This window comes from Triticum urartu, chromosome 6A (genome assembly GCF_056163025.1).
Source record: "Triticum urartu cultivar PI428250 chromosome 6A, HENAU_Tu73, whole genome shotgun sequence".
Taxonomy (NCBI): Eukaryota; Viridiplantae; Streptophyta; class Magnoliopsida; order Poales; family Poaceae; genus Triticum; species Triticum urartu.
In genome coordinates, this window is record NC_141878.1 from 12,087,770 (window position 1) to 12,108,104 (window position 20,335).

Consider the following 20,335-nt stretch of genomic DNA (forward strand, 5'->3'; position numbering starts at 1 on the left):
TGGATGAAGAAACCATTCTTTTAGTTTTATTATTAACATTATTTGTACTCACAAGCATATGGAGGCGTGCATTGCATGTGCACTTTTACTATTGAGACAAATCTGGAGATCGATCGGGATTTTAGTGGTCCTACGTGGTGCGTGCTATTTTGGCTGCCTGGTTTTCTTATTGTGAAGAATTTTCGGCTCCCTGCTGCCATCACAAGAAATACCCTTCCATAATAAGATCTCAATATTTGTGTCTCAAACAGTACCATTTTTATGGTACATAAATGTTGAAAGCATCATGTAACTAGAACTACCGTATCATTTTCCAGTCCAGCTAGCAGCTAGATCCTTCCATTAGTTGTTGGAAAATAGTAGCAGTGCACGTGCTCGGCGCTGCCGCTCTAAAACGGCCATTGTTGAATCAGAATCATGCGTTACAAAATATAAAGTGATACCGCAGGTGGCTTGACGTGTAGGAAGAAGAGTACAATACTATTTAGTTAGCAGTCGATTTGATCTGAGGTGATTGCCATGTAAAATCATCTAGAATGTCATGAAATAAACGTTGTACGTCAAATAGCAGCACCACATGGTCATCTTGTTGATTTGAAGCTTGTTATATGTTGCTATCAAAAGGTCCATCTCACCAATAAGATTTCAATGTTTTTGGCCCGCAAAATACCATTTTGTATGGCACATGACTGTTCTTTTTAAGTAGTACTATACACATACCCATGCCACACGCTCATGTCCATCATGTCGCTGGCTGATTGATTTGTTTCATATCGTTGTTGCTGCCTGCTTCAATTCCAATGCATGAACAGGCATATTTTTGGCTGAGTTGTGTTGGTAATGGCATTTTATGACGCAACAAGAGGGAATACCATGGGTGAGTCGCAGCAACTTGGGTCGTGTTGTGGATACTCCATGCAATGGCCTGAAATATCTTTTGCATAAGTTACGGATAGTTCGTGGTGGTGATTAGTTTCCATGTGTTTACGTGAAAAGGTGCAATTGATCACATTGGAATTAATAATGCCCACCTTTAGCTTTTGGCTTCCAAAGGAATTTCAACTTAACCATATTGTATTTTGGATTGTTCCCTTCTCCTTAGAAAAAACTGGCCCGAGCCTTGTTAAATTGCTCATGCACACAGCAAAGAAACAAGCCCATAGAATTCATAGGAAGGTAAACGGTTTTTGCTGGGCGGACTGGTGCGCCTCGCGCAGGTCGCTCGTGCGCTGTTCGATCTCTAAGATCGTGTGTTTCCTTCATATTTTGTCTCATCTGTCCTCATCCTCGCGCACCATGATTTTCTATGGGCCCACGTGCCTTACCAATTTTTTCCACCAGTTCCTGCACGGCGAGTTGTGACGTCGATGGCGCGGCTACGTCTTTGATACCCTTGCTCCCTGATGGCCTGATTGATTACTACGTCCAAGGTGCTTGGGAAGGAACCGTTGGTACTCCTTTGTGGCGAATTGGCGATGTCCTTGGCATAAGTTTCAAGGATTCGGGAGTGAGGCTCGCGATGGCCGGGTTGCGAGGTGGAGGGTGGCACAGTTTTGTGACAGGCGAATGGTTGCTGCACTTTGTCAAAGTGAAAATTCCGGAAATTAACTTACTTTTAGAACAGTACCTGGCTTCACACAGTGGTTGACACCGGCTGCTGGCGTCGCATGGCCCTCGGTCGTTGTTGTTGTTCATAGCAGGGGGTGCATCCACCTACCGTTCCTGCACTCTGACACGCAGTTTTTTAGGTGTTGACACGCAGTTGTTTAGCTGGTGCGTGTGTTGTAGGCCCGGCCTATTGGGCTAGGCCAATGGGGGTGCATATGCACCTAATAAAGAGAGGGTGACCTTACAATGTCGTTTCCTTTACAAAAAAATGAGAATATTTCCCTTCAATTTTTAAACAACTAAAAAACGGAATTGTATAATAATGTAATAAATCTGTCAGTTAAATTCAACCTCATTCGTTCTGTCATTTTTATTTCATATATGTATCGCTATGAGTAAATTTGATGGTCAATGAACTAAAAGTAACCTCGCAAAAAATGAATTAAAAGTAGTAATGTTTTGGATGAAGAAACCATTCTTTTAGTTTTATTATTAACATTATTTGTACTCACAAGCATATGGAGGCGTGCATTGCATGTGCACTTTTACTATTGAGACAAATCTGGAGATCGATCGGGATTTTAGTGGTCCTACGTGGTGCGTGCTATTTTGGCTGCCTGGTTTTCTTATTGTGAAGAATTTTCGGCTCCCTGCTGCCATCACAAGAAATACCCTTCCATAATAAGATCTCAATATTTGTGTCTCAAACAGTACCATTTTTATGGTACATAAATGTTGAAAGCATCATGTAACTAGAACTACCGTATCATTTTCCAGTCCAGCTAGCAGCTAGATCCTTCCATTAGTTGTTGGAAAATAGTAGCAGTGCACGTGCTCGGCGCTGCCGCTCTAAAACGGCCATTGTTGAATCAGAATCATGCGTTACAAAATATAAAGTGATACCGCAGGTGGCTTGACGTGTAGGAAGAAGAGTACAATACTATTTAGTTAGCAGTCGATTTGATCTGAGGTGATTGCCATGTAAAATCATCTAGAATGTCATGAAATAAACGTTGTACGTCAAATAGCAGCACCACATGGTCATCTTGTTGATTTGAAGCTTGTTATATGTTGCTATCAAAAGGTCCATCTCACCAATAAGATTTCAATGTTTTTGGCCCGCAAAATACCATTTTGTATGGCACATGACTGTTCTTTTTAAGTAGTACTATACACATACCCATGCCACACGCTCATGTCCATCATGTCGCTGGCTGATTGATTTGTTTCATATCGTTGTGGCTGCCTGCTTCAATTCCAATGCATGAACAAACATATTTTTGGCTGAGTTGTGTTGGTAATGGCATTTTATGATGCAACAAGAGGGAATACCATGGGTGAGTCGCAGCAACTTGGGTCGTGTTGTGGATACTCCATGCAATGGCCTGAAATATCTTTTGCATAAGTTACGGATAGTTCGTGGTGGTGATTAGTTTCCATGTGTTTACGTGAAAAGGTGCAATTGATCACATTGGAATTAATAATGCCCACCTTTAGCTTTTGGCTTCCAAAGGAATTTCAACTTAACCATATTGTATTTTGGATTGTTCCCTTCTCCTTAGAAAAAACTGGCCCGAGCCTTGTTAAATTGCTCATGCACACAGCAAAGAAACAAGCCCATAGAATTCATAGGAAGGTAAACGGTTTTTGCTGGGCGGACTGGTGCGCCTCGCGCAGGTCGCTCGTGCGCTGTTCGATCTCTAAGATCGTGTGTTTCCTTCATATTTTGTCTCATCTGTCCTCATCCTCGCACACCATGATTTTCTATGGGCCCACGTGCCTTACCAATTTTTTCCACCAGTTCCTGCACGGCGAGTTGTGACGTCGATGGCGCGGCTACGTCTTTGATACCCTTGCTCCCTGATGGCCTGATTGATTACTACGTCCAAGGTGCTTGGGAAGGAACCGTTGGTACTCCTTTGTGGCGAATTGGCGATGTCCTTGGCATAAGTTTCAAGGATTCGGGAGTGAGGCTCGCGATGGCCGGGTTGCGAGGTGGAGGGTGGCACAGTTTTGTGACAGGCGAATGGTTGCTGCACTTTGTCAAAGTGAAAATTCCGGAAATTAACTTACTTTTAGAACAGTACCTGGCTTCACACAGTGGTTGACACCGGCTGCTGGCGTCGCATGGCCCTCGGTCGTTGTTGTTGTTCATAGCAGGGGGTGCATCCACCTACCGTTCCTGCACTCTGACACGCAGTTTTTTAGGTGTTGACACGCAGTTGTTTAGCTGGTGCGTGTGTTGTAGGCCCGGCCTATTGGGCTAGGCCAATGGGGGTGCATATGCACCTAATAAAGAGAGGGTGACCTTACAATGTCGTTTCCTTTACAAAAAAATGAGAATATTTCCCTTCAATTTTTAAACAACTAAAAAACGGAATTGTATAATAATGTAATAAATCTGTCAGTTAAATTCAACCTCATTCGTTCTGTCATTTTTATTTCATATATGTATCGCTATGAGTAAATTTGATGGTCAATGAACTAAAAGTAACCTCGCAAAAAATGAATTAAAAGTAGTAATGTTTTGGATGAAGAAACCATTCTTTTAGTTTTATTATTAACATTATTTGTACTCACAAGCATATGGAGGCGTGCATTGCATGTGCACTTTTACTATTGAGACAAATCTGGAGATCGATCGGGATTTTAGTGGTCCTACGTGGTGCGTGCTATTTTGGCTGCCTGGTTTTCTTATTGTGAAGAATTTTCGGCTCCCTGCTGCCATCACAAGAAATACCCTTCCATAATAAGATCTCAATATTTGTGTCTCAAACAGTACCATTTTTATGGTACATAAATGTTGAAAGCATCATGTAACTAGAACTACCGTATCATTTTCCAGTCCAGCTAGCAGCTAGATCCTTCCATTAGTTGTTGGAAAATAGTAGCAGTGCACGTGCTCGGCGCTGCCGCTCTAAAACGGCCATTGTTGAATCAGAATCATGCGTTACAAAATATAAAGTGATACCGCAGGTGGCTTGACGTGTAGGAAGAAGAGTACAATACTATTTAGTTAGCAGTCGATTTGATCTGAGGTGATTGCCATGTAAAATCATCTAGAATGTCATGAAATAAACGTTGTACGTCAAATAGCAGCACCACATGGTCATCTTGTTGATTTGAAGCTTGTTATATGTTGCTATCAAAAGGTCCATCTCACCAATAAGATTTCAATGTTTTTGGCCCGCAAAATACCATTTTGTATGGCACATGACTGTTCTTTTTAAGTAGTACTATACACATACCCATGCCACACGCTCATGTCCATCATGTCGCTGGCTGATTGATTTGTTTCATATCGTTGTGGCTGCCTGCTTCAATTCCAATGCATGAACAAACATATTTTTGGCTGAGTTGTGTTGGTAATGGCATTTTATGATGCAACAAGATGGAATACCATGGGTGAGTCGCAGCAACTTGGGTCGTGTTGTGGATACTCCATGCAATGGCCTGAAATATCTTTTGCATAAGTTACGGATAGTTCGTGGTGGTGATTAGTTTCCATGTGTTTACGTGAAAAGGTGCAATTGATCACATTGGAATTAATAATGCCCACCTTTAGCTTTTGGCATCCAAAGGAATTTCAACTTAACCATATTGTATTTTGGATTGTTCCCTTCTCCTTCTTAGAAAAAACTGGCCCGAGCCTTGTTAAATTGCTCATGCACACAGCAAAGAAACAAGCCCATAGAATTCATAGGAAGGTAAACGGTTTTCGCTGGGCGGACTGGTGCGCCTCGCGCAGGTCGCTCGTGCGCTGTTCGATCTCTAAGATCGTGTGTTTCCTTCATATTTTGTCTCATCTGTCCTCATCCTCGCGCACCATGATTTTCTATGGGCCCATGTGCCTTACCAATTTTTTCCACCAGTTCCTGCACGGCGAGTTGTGACGTCGATGGCGCGGCTACGTCTTTGATACCCTTGCTCCCTGATGGCCTGATTGATTACTACGTCCAAGGTGCTTGGGAAGGAACCGTTGGTACTCCTTTCTGGCGAATTGGCGATGTCCTTGGCATAAGTTTCAAGGATTCGGGAGTGAGGCTCGCGATGGCCGGGTTGCGAGGTGGAGGGTGGCACAGTTTTGTGACAGGCGAACGGTTGCTGCACTTTGTCAAAGTTGATAAATAAGGTTTGTCGCTTGAGAGCGCTAAAACACATTTACAAACTAAGATGGAATTCTGCTGACATCAGCATTTTTGTTATTAACTCATTATGTACTGCGTGCGTGCATACATAATGAAATGTGGTAGAGAGAAATGGAAGCAAGGAACCGCGTGGTGGTGATTTGGTGTGTTTGGTAGATACGTACACTATGTATACATAAAGTTCATTGCGTATCGCACTCTAGTAGAGCTAATAAAGGAAGGATAAGAGTTCATTGCGTATCACACTCTATGTAGAATTTTGTAAATACATCAATTTGTATCGCCAAGCAAATCACGGGTCAGAAATGATGAGAGTTAGCCACCAACCGAATAGTGTTGGAGGTGACCATGGCCTCACACCTAGAGTAGGCAAGTGAACGGACGCACAGCCCCTATCTTGGAATGGTGCAAATTGTCCGCATCCTAAATTCTGTTGCGTACGTGTGAGGTGCCATCCGTTTGGACTTTCTTGGAATGCCGTTTCGTCTAGGATTACGCCAGCTGACCAACTCGGCTCGACCTTCTCTGATAAAGGCATGGCACCGATGCTGCCAACCGCATGCTGGCCGCACGGTTGGGTTTCAGTGAGATAGAACCTTTGATCACACGCCTTACCAGTCTCTTGTGGCATGGCGGCCCTGCAGCTTGCCGCCCTCCTTGCCCTGCTGCTCGCGCTGTGGCGTCTCGTGTGGCGGCCGCGCGCCGTGGCGCGGTCGTTCGCGAGGCAGGGGATCCGAGGGCCGCCCTACACGTTCCTGGCCGGGTCCTTGCCGGAGGCGAAGCGGCTGCTGATCGCTGGCCGGAGAGGCGTGCCGCCCCTCGACGCCGGGTGCCACGACATCATGCCCATCCTGCTGCCGCAGTTCCACAGATGGGTTGCCGATTATGGTAAAGTACTAACGGTAAATGGCTTCTTTAGATTAAACTGATAGCTACCTATTCCCAAACTCCTCGAGGAACTGAATCTTCCTTTCGATATAATATGATCCTACAAGCTAGGATTGAGATGGTTGGTCGTTGCATATCTAGTTGCAACATTATCCTTAATCATATTTAATTAATTCTCGGATATAGTATTCATAACTTTTTTTTGTTCGTTCAGGCAAAACGTTCCTGTTCTGGATCGGGCCGATCCCCGCCATCTTCTCTATCGACCTGCAGCTGATAAAGCAAGTGCTCACAGACAGGACGGGTCTGTATCAGAAGGACTTCATGATCCCCGTGCTCAAATCCCTCTTCGGCAACGGCGTCATATTGATAAATGGTGACGATTGGAAGCGGCACCGGAAAGTAGTCCTTCCTGCTTTCAACTATGAGAAGATCAAGGTTAGAGCATGGTCAATAGTATAGTCAGGCGATAGCTATTTTTTTGGGAAAAACTTATGATCCATTAATCAGACATCATGGCAAAACAAAGAACACAAAAAGTAACAAAAATTACATTAAATGCACGGAAAAGATGATAATTATTCAATAACATTAAGGGCCTGTTTGGTTCCAATAAGTCACCTGACTTATAAGTTAGGTGACTTAAAACCAGTGACTTATAAGTCATGCCTGTTTGTTTGTCACCTGACTTATAAGTTACCTGAGCACACCTTCCCATCTTGTTTTTTAATGTAAAGGTGGTGGGACCCATGCAAAAGGGGGTGACTTATAAGTTTTAAGTTGGGGTCAAGCAACTTATGACTTATAAGTTGGGGTGACTTATAAGTTAGGTCTGTTTGGCAAAATAAGTCACTTTTTGCACTTTTCGACTTATAAGTTGATGACTTATTTGAAACCAAACAGGGCCTAAGGTTGATCACAAGGTTGGCTATTAGATTAGTCTTAATTATACTTGCATTTATAGATTTCTCCTATAAATGCACGTGAGGTGTGAGCATTATTAGTGTTGTAACTTCTAACACTACACATGGGCTAATGATTTAACCCGTGTGTAGAGCATGTCAGCGGTGACGGCAGAGGTCACAAGGCAGATGATACAGCAATGGGGCGAGCAGATACACCAAAGCAACAGCGACAAAAAAGCAGCTGAGATAGACATGATCCACGCCTTCAACGACCTGACTGCCAAGATCAACAGCCGCGTCGCCTTCGGCACTACCCACCGGGATGTCGAGGAGGTCATCGTCTTGATGCGGGAGATGCAAAAGATCGCCACTGCGGCCATGCTCGATGCTCCAATACTCTGGTAGAGTAATAGTAGTATTTGCTTACAGACCAGTTCTGAATCCAAGCTCATGACATTAACCATGTTAATCTTATGCCGTTCAATTCAGGTATCTGCCGACTCGGCGTAACTCGCACGTTCGACGCCTGAACAAACAGCTGAGAAGCAAGATCATGTCGATCATGCAGGCACGGCTGGCCGCAGATGGAGCCAAATATGGTCGAGGAGACACCGGCGGCAGCGGGGACGACCTGCTCGGGCTGTAGTTAGAGGCGTGGACACCGCACCGGCAAGTGAGGGGCGGCGATACGCTGACAACTGACGAGGTGATTGATGAGTGCAAAACCTTCTTCGCCGCAGGGCAGGAAACCACGGCCACCCTCCTCGTCTGGGCCATGTTCCTGCTTGCCGTGCACCCCCAGTGGCAGGACAAGGTCAGGGAAGAGGTCCTCCGGGAGTTCCCCGGCGGGGACAGCGACGATGTGGTACCCAACGCGGATGTTCTCGCCAAACTGAAGCTGGTGCGTACATTTCAACTGTCAATATCATTTTTCCTATATTTTCGTACGAATGTATTCGGTATCATAAATGCTCATATTGTTTCTATAAAGTTGGTCAAAGTTTACAAAATTTAACTGTTGAGATTTTTTGTATGTAGTGTAATTTTGCAAAGAGGGAATAACTAATGTGTTGTGAGCATGCACTGTGACTTTAAACTTATGCAGCTACACATGGCATTGCTCGAGACATCGCGTCTCTACCCTCCAGTTGTGTACATACAGCGGAAAGCTGCCTCCGACACCGTCCTCGGAGGCATCAAAGTACCCCAGGGAACAATCATATCAATCCCCATTGGCATGCTACACCGAGACAAGGAAGTTTGGGGCCCCGACGCCAACGAGTTCAACCCCATGAGGTTCGAGCAGGGCGTCACAAAGGCTGCCAAAGACTCCAAGGCGCTCTTGACTTTCTCTCTAGGCCCGAGAGTGTGTACTGGTCAGAACTTTGGCATCGTGCAAGTGCAGGTTGTCATGGCAATGATCCTCAGCAAGTTCTCCATATCCCTCTCCCCGGCATATGTTCACAAGCCAAAGTATCTTCTGTCTTTGACACCCAGGCTTGGGATGCCTCTCATTTTGAGGAATCTACTATAGATGGGTGAGAAAGTTTGCTAATTAAACTCATTGTAACGCATGAGAGTAAATTCATTATAATTTCAGTGTCTTGCTTGTGGTACGGCATTCTACATAATCGATTTGGAGATGCAACCAATTATGCATGCAGAGATCATATCAACTTGGAGTAATAGACGAATCTTCTTGGATACAAATACAAGCAAGATGCTCAAGGTACATGTAGTTGTGATGTTAAGATGGAAGACGATGTCGTTGGTGGTACCGTGGCCGTCCCTGCTTGACCAGCGTAACCTCGAGACTGCATCCATCCAAAATCATTTTGCCAAAAGCATCTATGGCATCTTGTGGATGAGCATACACCGTCGACATGGTTACAAAACCGACACCCTGGGAGCACTTGGTATCTTTGCGGTAGAGTACCTCGGCGCTAGTCACTTCGCCGTGCTTGCCGAAAAAAAGTTCCAGCTGGGAGCCATTCACCGTGAGAGGCAAATTACGCACCATCACCCTGAAACAAGGCTCGTAATGTTTCGAGATGTGAATAATGCTTGGTAGGCTAGTTACTGGAGCTGTCTTCTGCTGCTTGTGCTTCACTTCTAGAGCCTTGCACCTCTTAGTGATTTCCTGACCAAACAAAATCGAAGATAAATTTTTAGCACCTTTTCAGTTAATGGTGCTTATATGTTCATGGGTTAAACTCTTACAGGTACAGCTGTATTAACTTGATATGGATGCGACCACAAAATTAATGAAATATTCTATTATCAAAAACATCAATTTGAACTCTTTTACTAGTGTATATACCTGAATTGGAGCAATAGCGGGTTGCGGGACGAGCCACGTGCACCTCTCGTCATCCCATCCTGGAGGTAGCCGCTCTACGAAATCAGTCTTGGCATTGAGGAAGTTGTACCTGAAAACGCCACAATGTCCAGGCGGGAAGGCCTTACATTGGCCCTTACTGTTGTCGTAGACGAAGTAGGCGCAGCCACCATGGCTGCCCAGCCACGAGGCGTCTATGGCGAAGCTATTGGGCGACCCAAGAAACAACACACGATCCGCCAGGCTACACTTATCTTTTCTCACCCACCGCATCTTCTTCCCTTGCGCCCCCGCGTCCTCCTCCTCTAGCTTATGCACCAACACCCATAGGGCATCAACGTTGCGGGTACCTTCTTTGCAGGAAACACTGTAGGAGGTGCGAACCGATGCCCATAACAGCTCGCCATGGGACTCAAAGACGTAGCAGTCCTTGCACTCGTATTCGCCAGGGACCAACAAGTCACCGGTGGCAGCGGCTTCTGGCGTGATGACCTGCAAGATACTACCGGTCCCCATAGTGACCAGGATCCTGCCTCCGTGGTATGCAGCACGGCACTCCAAGTGTTTGACGTCATCAAAAGTCCTGTCGATGAGAGTCCACTTTGAGTCCCCAGGGTGCAGGAGAGCCGCCGTGAACATGGCCCTGATGGAATGATCATAGCTGACGTTGGTGATGCTGCTGCTGTAGAGCAGGATCGTGCCATCGCCGTAGATAATTCCCTGGGGATTATTCTTGTCCCACTGACTGCGGACGTTGTACGGGAGACGAGGCATGTTATGGGCGGTTTCTCGGGTGAGAAGATCGTAGAGACAATGGCGGGGATGTTCAATGGTGAGGTATCTGATGGCGGTGGCGCTGCACACCCGGTACCTCGGTGGCGTGGACGGCAGCATGGACCGATAGCTGGACTTGGAGAAGATGCATCTGAATCGGAGGGCGGCCGAATCTTTGCCGTCCGCCGCGAGGAGCCAAGGCAGGAACAACGGCGGCCGCACCTCGTCGCGTGAGGCATGCCATGGCTTGCAGACGGCATGGAAGCGGACGAAGTCCGCGACGTCGTCCAGCCATGCGGCGATCTCGCACAGCAAGTCCGGCAGGAGGTCCGCCCACCGCGTCTGGTCCATGGCGGCTGCTGGATGGTGGAGATGGAGTCGATCAATCTAGGGCGTTCGTTGGTTTGCTGCTGGATACATACTATATATGCCTGTCACGAGTTCCTAACTTATTCAAGTATGTTCTCAAATATTGAATGTATGCACGTATATGGAGTTATAGAAACACACGTTATTTCGAGATAAATATTGGACTATATGCAATTTTGAGTTATATATGAACGGACTCTTGTCTATGAGTGATTTTTTTACGAGGAGTCTATCAATAATATTAGGAAAACATTTAGAATCCACTAGACGATAACAGAGAAAGATAAACCGTGCGCATTGATGGACACGTGTCATGCGGACCCATCCACCGCTTTCCCAGCTGCAGCCTTATCCCTTCGCGTCGTCTCTCCTCCACCCTTTATTTCCCATCTTATGTTTGTAGAGAGGCTTCCATGGCGACGCAAAACCAACAAGTCCATGGAAGCGAACTAGAAGGAGCGACGGCACCAACCACCCTACTGCATCCCGTGGCATAATGAAGGATGGTGGAGCCCCGCGTGGCACCGCCACGTGCTGCAACTCCATGGAGGCGACACACACGCATGGGGGAGGCGGTCGCTCGCCGGCATTGCCGGTGATGTGATGCGACGCTCGACGACGACCATTGGTGCGGCGACGCAGCAACTCATCCATGCACAACTCTGCGGTGCAACCTCGAGGCAACGCTAATAGTGCTACAAGTCACTGGCATCGGAGCTGCAATGGAGCGCTCGTCGCCGGCAACGATGCATCGCAGCATCTGCCATGGCCGCAGGCGCTGCATCTGAGCTGTTGGGGAACGTAGTAATTTCAAAAAGTTTCCTACGCACACGCAAGATCATGGTGATGCATAGCAACGAGGGGAGAGTGTGATCTACATACCTTGTAGATCGACAACGGAAGCGTTTGGTTGATGTAGTCGTACGTCTTCACGGCCCGACCGATCAAGCATCGAAACTACGGCACCTCCGAGTTCTAGCACACGTTCAGCTCGATGACGATCCCTGGACTCCGATCCAGCAAAGTGTCGGGAAAGAGTTCCGTCAGCACGACGGCGTGGTGACGATCTTGATGTACTACTGCCGCAGGGCTTCGCCTAAGCACCGCTACAATATTATCGAGGACTATGGTGGCTGGGGGCGCCGCACACGGCTAAGAGTAAGACCACGTGGATCAACTTCTATCTCTCTGGGGTGCCCCTGCCTCCGTATATAAAGGACCAAGAGGGGGAGGCTGGCCGGCCACATAGGGCGCGCCAGGAGGAGTCCTACTCCCTCCGGGAGTAGGACTTCTCCCCCAATCCTAGTTGGAATAGGATTCGCGAGGTGGGAAAAGAGAGAGAGAGAAGGAGGGGGGCGCCGGCCCCCTCTCTCCTTGTCCTATTCGGACTAGGGGGGAGGGGCGCGCGGCCCAGCCCTGGCTGCCTCTCCTCTTCACTAGGGCCCATTAAGGCCCATATAGCTCCCGGGGGGTTCCGGTAACCTCTCGGTACTCCGGTAAAATCCCGATTTCACCCGGAACACTTCCGATATCCAAACATAGGCTTCCAATATATCAATCTTTATGTCTCGACCATTTCGAGACTCCTCGTCATGTCCGTGATCACATCCGGGACTCCGAACAAACTTTGGTACATCAAAATGCATAAACTCATAATATAACTGTCATCATAACCTTAAGCATGCGGACCCTACGGGTTCGAGAACAATGTAGACATGACCGAGACACGTCTCCGGTCAATAACCAATAGCGGGACCTGGATGCCCATATTGGCTCCTACATATTCTACGAAGATCTTTATCGGTCAGACCGCATAACAACATACGTTGTTCCCTTTGTCATCGGTATGTTACTTGCCCGAGATTCAATCGTCGGTATCCTATACCTAGTTCAATGTCGTTACCGGCAAGTCTCTTTACTCATTCTGTAATACATCATCCCGCAACTAACTCATTAGTCGCAATGCTTGCAAGGCTTAAGTGATGTGCATTACCGAGAGGGCCCAGAGATACCTCTCCGACAATCGGAGTGACAAATCCTAATCTCGAAATACGCCAACCCAACATGTACCTTTGGAGACACCTGTAGAGCTCCTTTATAATCACCCAGTTACGTTTGGTAGCACACAAAGTGTTCCTCTGGCAAACGGGAGTTGCATAATCTCATAGTCATAGGAACATGTATAAGTCATGAAGAAAGCAATAGCAACATACTAAACGATCGGGTGCTAAGCTAATGGAATGGGTCATGTCAATCAGATCATTCAACCAATGATGTGATCCCGTTAATCAAATAACAACTCTTTGTCCATGGTTAGGAAACATAACCATCTTTGATTAACGAGCTAGTCAAATAGAGGCATACTAGTGACACTCTGTTTGTCTATGTATTCACACATGTATTATGTTTCTGGTTAATACAATTCTAGCATGAATAATAAACTTTTATCAGTCTCCCACTTTATTATTGCCTCTAGGGCATATTTCCTTCAGTCTCCCACTTGCACTAGAGTCAATAATCTAGATTACACAGTAATGATTCTAACACTTAAGCCTTGATGCTGATCATGTTTTGCTCGTGGAAGAGGCTTACTCAATGGGTCTGCAACATTCAGATCCGTATGTATCTTGCAAATCTCTATGTCTCCCACATGGACTAGATCCCGGATGGAATTGAAGCGTCTCTTGATGTGCTTGGTTCTCTTGTGAAATCTGGATTCCTTCGCCAAGGCAATTGCACCAGTATTGTCACAAAAGATTTTCATTGGACCCGATGCACTAGGTATGACACCTAGATCGGATATGAACTCCTTCATCCAGACTCCTTCATTTGCTACTTCTGAAGCAGCTACGTATTCCGCTTCACACGTAGATCCCTCCACGACGCTTTGTTTAGAAATGCACCAACTGACAGCTCCACCGTTTAATGTAAACACGTATCCGGTTTGCGATTTAGAATCGTCCGGATCAGTGTCAAAGCTTGCATCAACGTAACCGTTTACGATGAGCTCTTTGTTACCTCCATATACGAGAAACATATCCTTAGTCCTTTTCAGGTACTTCAGGATGTTCTTGACCGCTGTCCAGTGATCCACTCCTGGATTACATTGGTACCTCCCTGCTAGACTTATAGCAAGGCACACATCAGGTCTGGTACACAGCATTGCATACATGATAGAGCCTATGGCTGAAGCATAGGGAACATCTTTCATCTTCTCTCTATCTTCTGTAGTGGTCGGACATTGAGTCTTACTCAACTTCACACCTTGTAACACAGGCAAGAACCCTTTCTTTGCTTGATCCATTTTGAACTTCTTCAAAATCTTGTCAAGGTATGTGATTTGTGAAAGTCCAATTAAACGTCTCGATCTATCTCTATAGATCTTTATGCCTAATATGTAAGCAGCTTCACCGAGGTCTTTCATTGAAAAACTCTTATTCAAGTATCCCTTTATGCTATCCAAAAATTCTATATTATTTCCAATCAGTAATATGTCATCCACATATAATATCAGAAATGCTATAGAGCTCCCACTCACTTTCTTGTAAATACAGGCTTCTCCAAAAGTCTGTATAAACCCAAATGCTTTGATCACACTATCAAAGCGTTTATTCCAACTCCGAGAGGCTTGCACCAGTCCATAAATGGATCGCTGGAGCTTGCACACTTTGTTAGCTCCCTTTGGATCGACAAAACCTTCTGGTTGCATCATATACAACTCTTCTTTCAGAAATCCATTCTGGAATGCAGTTTTGACATCCATCTGCCAAATTTCATAATCATAAAATGCGGCAATTGCTAACATGATTTGGACAGACTTAAGCATCGCTACGGGTGAGAAGGTCTCATCATAGTCAATCCCTTGAACTTGCCGAAACCCTTTTGCGACAAGTCGAGCTTTGTAGACAGTAATATTACCGTCGGCGTCAGTCTTCTTCTTGAAGATCCATTTATTCTCAATTGCTTGCCGATCATCGGGCAAGTCAACCAAAGTCCAAACTTTGTTCTCATACATGGATCCCATCTCAGATTTCATGGCTTCAAGCCATCTGGCGGAATCTGGGCTCACCATCGCTTCTTCATAGTTCGTAGGTTCATCATGATCTAGTAGCATGACTTCCAGAACTAGATTACCGTACCACTCTGGCGCGGATCTCACTCTGGTTGATCTACGAAGTTCAGTAGTATCTTGTTCCGAAGTTTCATGATCATTATCATTAGCTTCCTCACTAATTGGTGTAGGTGTCACAGAAACAGTTTTCTGTGATGCACTACTTTCCAATAAGGGAGCAGGTACAGTTACCTCGTCAAGTTCTACTTTCCTCCCACTCACTTCTTTCGAGAGAAACTCCTTCTCTCGAAAGTTTCCGAACTTAGCAACAAAAGTCTTGCCTTCGGATCTGTGATAGAAGGTGTATCCAATAGTCTCCTTTGGATATCCTATGAAGACACATTACTCTGATTTGGGTTCGAGCTTATCAGGTTGAAGCTTTTTCACATAAGCATCGCAGCCCCAAACTTTCAGAAACGACAACTTTGGTTTCTTACCAAACCATAGTTCATAAGGCGTCGTCTCAACGAATTTTGATGGTGCCTTATTTAACGTGAATGCAGCCGTCTCTAAAGCATAACACCAAAACGATAGCGGTAAATCAGTAAGAGACATCATAGATCGCACCATATATAGTAAAGTACGATTACGACGTTCGGACACACCATTACACTGTGGTGTTCCGGGTGGCGTGAGTTGCGAAACTATTCCGCATTGTTTCAAATGTACACCAAACTCATAACTCGAATATTCTCCTCCACGATCATATCGTAGAAACTTTATTTTCTTGTTATGATGATTTTCAACTTCACTCTGAAATTCTTTGAACTTTTCAAACGTTTCAGACTTATGTTTCATTAAGTAGATATACCCATATCTGTTTAAATCATCTGTGAAGGTGAGAAAATAACGATATCCGCCACGAGCCTCAATATTCACCGGACCACGTACATCTGTATGTATGATTTCCAACAAATCTGTTGCTCTCTCCATAGTACCGGAGAACGGTGTTTTAGTCATCTTGCCCATGAGGCACAGTTCGCAAGTACCAAGTGATTCATAATCAAGTGGTTCCAAAAGTCCATCAGTATGGAGTTTGTTCATGCGCTTTACACCGATATGACCTAAACGGCAGTGCCACAAATAAGTTGCACTATCATTATCAACTCTGCATCTTTTGGCTTCAACATTATGAATATGTGTGTTACTACTATCGAGATTCAATAAGAATAGACCACTCTTTAAGGGTGCATGACCATAAAAGATATTACTCATATAAATAGAGCAACCATTATTCTCTGATTTAAATGAATAACCGTCTCGCATCAAACAAGATCCAGATATAATGTTCATGCTCAACGCTGGCACCAAATAACAATTATTTAGGTCTAATATTAATCCCGAAGGTAGATGTAGAGGTAGCGTGCCGACCGCGATCACATCGACTTTGGAACCGTTTCCCACGCGCATCGTCACCTCGTCCTTAGTCAATCTTCGCTTAATCCCTAGTCCCGGTTTCGAGTTCCAAATATTAGCAACAGAACCAGTATCAAATACCCAGGTGCTACTGCGAGCATTAGTAAGGTACACATCAATAACATGTATATCACATATACCTTTGTTCACCTTGCCATCCTTCTTATCCGCCAAATACTTGGGGCAGTTCCGCTTCCAGTGACCAGTCTGCTTGCAGTAGAAGCACTCAGTTTCAGGCTTAGGTCCAGACTTGGGTTTCTTCTCTTGAGCAGCAACTTGTTTGCTGTTCTTCTTGAAGTTCCCCTTCTTCTTCCCTTTGCCCTTTTTCTTGAAACTAGTGGTCTTGTTGACCATCAACACTTGATGCTCCTTCTTGATTTCTACCTCCGCTGCTTTCAGCATTGCGAAGAGCTCGGGAATAGTCTTATTCATCCCTTGCATATTATAGTTCATCACGAAGCTCTTGTATCTTGGTGGCAGTGATTGGAGAATTCTGTCAATGACGCAATCTTCTGGAAGATTAACTCCCATCTGAATCAAGTGATTATTATACCCAGACATTTTGAGTAAATGCTCACTGACAGAACTGTTCTCCTCCATCTTGCAGCTATAGAACTTATTGGAGACTTCATATCTCTCAATCGGGGCATTTGCTTGAAATATTAACTTCAACTCCTCGAACATCTCATATGCTCCATGACGTTCAAAACGTCGTTGAAGTCCCGGTTCTAAGCCGTAAAGCATGGCAAATTGAACTATCGAGTAGTCATCAGCTTTGCTCTGCCAGACGTTCACAACATCTGGTGTTGCTCCAGCAGCAGGCCTGGCACCCAACGGTGCTTCCAGGATGTAATTCTTCTGTGCAGCAATGAGGATAATCCTCAAGTTACGGACCCAGTCCGTGTAATTGCTACCATCATCTTTCAACTTTGCTTTTTCAAGTAACGCATTAAAATTCAACGGAACAACAGCACGGGCCATTTATCTACAAACATACATAAACAAGCAAGATACTATCAGGTACTAAGTTCATGATAAATTTAGGTTCAATTAATCATATTACTTAAAGAACTCCCACTTAGATAGACATCCCTCTAATCCTCTAAGTGTTTACGTGATCCAAATCAACTAAACCATGTCCGATCATCACGTGAGATGGAGTAGTTTCATTGGTGAACATCACTATGTTGATCATATCTACTATATGATTCACGCTCGACCTTTCGGTCTCCGTGTTCCGAGGCCATATCTGTATATGCTTGGCTCGTCAAGTATAACCTGAGTATTCCGCGTGTGCAACTGTTTTGCACCCGTTGTATTTAAACGTAGAGCCTATCACACCCGATCATCACGTGGTGTCTCAGCACGAAGAACTTTCGCAACGGTGCATACTCAGGGAGAACACTTCTTGATAATTTAGTGAGAGATCATCTTATAATGCTACTGTCAATCAAAGCAAGATAAGATGCATAAAAGATAAACATCACATGCAATCAATATAAGTGATATGATATGGCCATCATTAGCTTGTGCTTGTGATCTCCATCTCCGAAGCATCATCATGATCACCATCGTCACCGACGCGACACCTTGATCTCCATCGTAGCATCGTTGTCGTCTCGCCAATCTTATGCTTCCACGACTATAGCTACCGCTTAGTGATAAAGTAAAGCATTACAGCGCGATTGCATTGCATACAATAAAGCGACAACCATATGGCTCCTGCCAGTTGCCGATAACTCAGTTACAAAACATGATCATCTCATACAATAAAATTTAGCATCATGTCTTGACCATATCACATCACAACATGCCCTGCAAAAACAAGTTAGACGTCCTCTACTTTGTTGTTGCAAGTTTTACGTGGCTGCTACGGGCTTAAGCAAGAACCAATCTTACCTACGCATCAAAACCACAACGATAGTTTGTCAAGTTGGTGCTGTTTTAACCTTCACAAGGACCGGGCGTAGACACACTTGGTTCAACTAAAGTTGGAGAAACTGTCACCCGCAAGCCACCTATGTGCAAAGCACGTCGGGAGAACCGGTCTCGCGTAAGCGTACGCGTAATGTCGGTCCGGGCCGCTTCGTCCAACAATACCGCCGAACCAAAGTATGACATTCTGGTAAGCAGTATGACTTATATCGCCCACAACTCACTTGTGTTCTACTCGTGCATATAACATCAACATATAAAACCTAGGCTCGGATGCCACTGTTGGGGAACGTAGTAATTTCAAAAAATTTCCTACGCACACGCAAGATCATGGTGATGCATAGCAACGAGGGTAGAGTGTGATCTACATACCTTGTAGATCGACAACGGAAGCGTTTGGTTGATGTAGTCGTACGTCTTCACGGCCCGACCGATCAAGCACCGAAACTACGGCACCTCCGAGTTCTAGCACACGTTCAGCTCGATGACGATCCCGGGACTCCGATCCAGCAAAGTGTCGGGGAAGAGTTCCGTCAGCACGACGGCGTGGTGACGATCTTGATGTACTACTGCCGCAGGGCTTCGCCTAAGCACCGCTACAATATTATCGAGGACTATGGTGGCTGGGGGCGCCGCACACGGCTAAGAGTAAGATCACGTGGATCAACTTCTATCTCTCTGGGGTGCCCCTACCTCCGTATATAAAGGACCAAGAGGGGGAGGCCGACCGGCCACATAGGGCGCGCCAGGAGGAGTCCTACTCCCTCCGGGAGTAGGACTTCTCCCACAATCCTAGTTGGAATAGGATCCGCGAGGTGGGAAAAGAGAGAGAGAGAGAAGGAGGGGGGCGCTGGCCCCCTCTCTCCTTGTCCTATTCGGACTAGGGGGGAGGGGCGCGCGACCCAGCCCTGACTGCCTCTCCTCTTCTTCCACTAGGGCCCATTAAGGCCCATATAGCTCCCGGGGGGTTCCGGTAACCTCCCGGTACTCCGGTAAAATCCCGATTTCACCCGGAACACTTCCGATATCCAAACATAGGCTTCCAATATATCAATCTTTATGTCTCGACCATTTCAAGACTCCTCGTCATGTCCGTGATCACATCCGGGACTCCGAACAAACTTCGGTACATCAAAATGCATAAACTCATAATATAACTGTCATCGTAACCTTAAGCGTGCGGACCCTACGGGTTCGAGAACAATGTAGACATGACCGAGACACGTCTCCGGTCAATAACCAATAGCGGGACCTGGATGCCCATATTGGCTCCTACATATTCTACGAAGATCTTTATCGGTCAGACCGCATAACAACATACGTTGTTCCCTTTGTCATCGGTATGTTACTTGCCCGAGATTCAATCGTCGGTATCCTATACCTAGTTCAATCTCGTTACCGGCAAGTCTCTTTACTCGTTCTGTAATACATCATCCCGCAACTAACTCATTAGTCGCAATGCTTGCAAGGCTTAAGTGATGTGCATTACGGAGAGGGCCCAGAGATACCTCTCCGACAATCGGAGTGACAAATCCTAATCTCGAAATACGCCAACCCAACATGTACCTTTGGAGACACCTGTAGAGCTCCTTTATAATCACCCAGTTACGTTGTGACGTTTGGTAGCACACAAAGTGTTCCTCTGGCAAACGGGAGTTGCATAATCTCATAGTCATAGGAACATGTATAAGTCATGAAGAAAGCAATAGCAACATACTAAACGATCGGGTGCTAAGCTAATGGAATGGGTCATGTCAATCAGATCATTCAACCAATGATGTGATCCCGTTAATCAAATAACAACTCTTTGTCCATGGTTAGGAAACATAACCATCTTTGATTA

The 20,335-nt window shown here is 45.5% G+C and overlaps 2 protein-coding genes and 1 pseudogene across 3 annotated transcripts; 2 read left to right on the forward strand and 1 right to left on the reverse strand.

The window, feature by feature from the left end:
- Positions 1–6,272: 6,272 nt before the first annotated feature.
- LOC125515811 (cytochrome P450 709B2) lies at positions 6,273–8,938 on the forward strand. Of its 2 annotated transcripts, none has more exons than XM_087527812.1 (5): positions 6,273–6,644; positions 6,859–7,082; positions 7,700–7,950; positions 8,039–8,450; positions 8,588–8,723. In XM_087527812.1, exons 1-4 carry the CDS (start codon positions 6,386–6,388, stop codon positions 8,193–8,195), a joined length of 891 nt encoding a protein of 296 aa, XP_087383938.1. In that variant the 5' UTR covers positions 6,273–6,385; the 3' UTR covers positions 8,196–8,450; positions 8,588–8,723. The 2 variants fall into 2 exon arrangements, with proteins under 2 accessions (XP_087383938.1, XP_048537272.2); XM_048681315.2 differs by having other exon boundaries at positions 6,275–6,644; positions 8,655–8,938.
- On the forward strand, positions 8,661–9,153 carry LOC147963160 (cytochrome P450 714C2 pseudogene; annotated as a pseudogene).
- LOC147963161 (uncharacterized) lies at positions 9,097–11,346 on the reverse strand. Its single transcript, XM_087527810.1, has 2 exons — positions 9,870–11,346; positions 9,097–9,689 (listed from the first exon to the last, which is right to left on the reverse strand). The coding sequence occupies exons 1-2, from the start codon at positions 11,010–11,012 to the stop codon at positions 9,297–9,299; spliced, it is 1,536 nt and encodes a 511-aa protein (XP_087383936.1). The 5' UTR covers positions 11,013–11,346; the 3' UTR covers positions 9,097–9,296.
- Between the last annotated feature and the right edge of the window lie 8,989 nt (positions 11,347–20,335).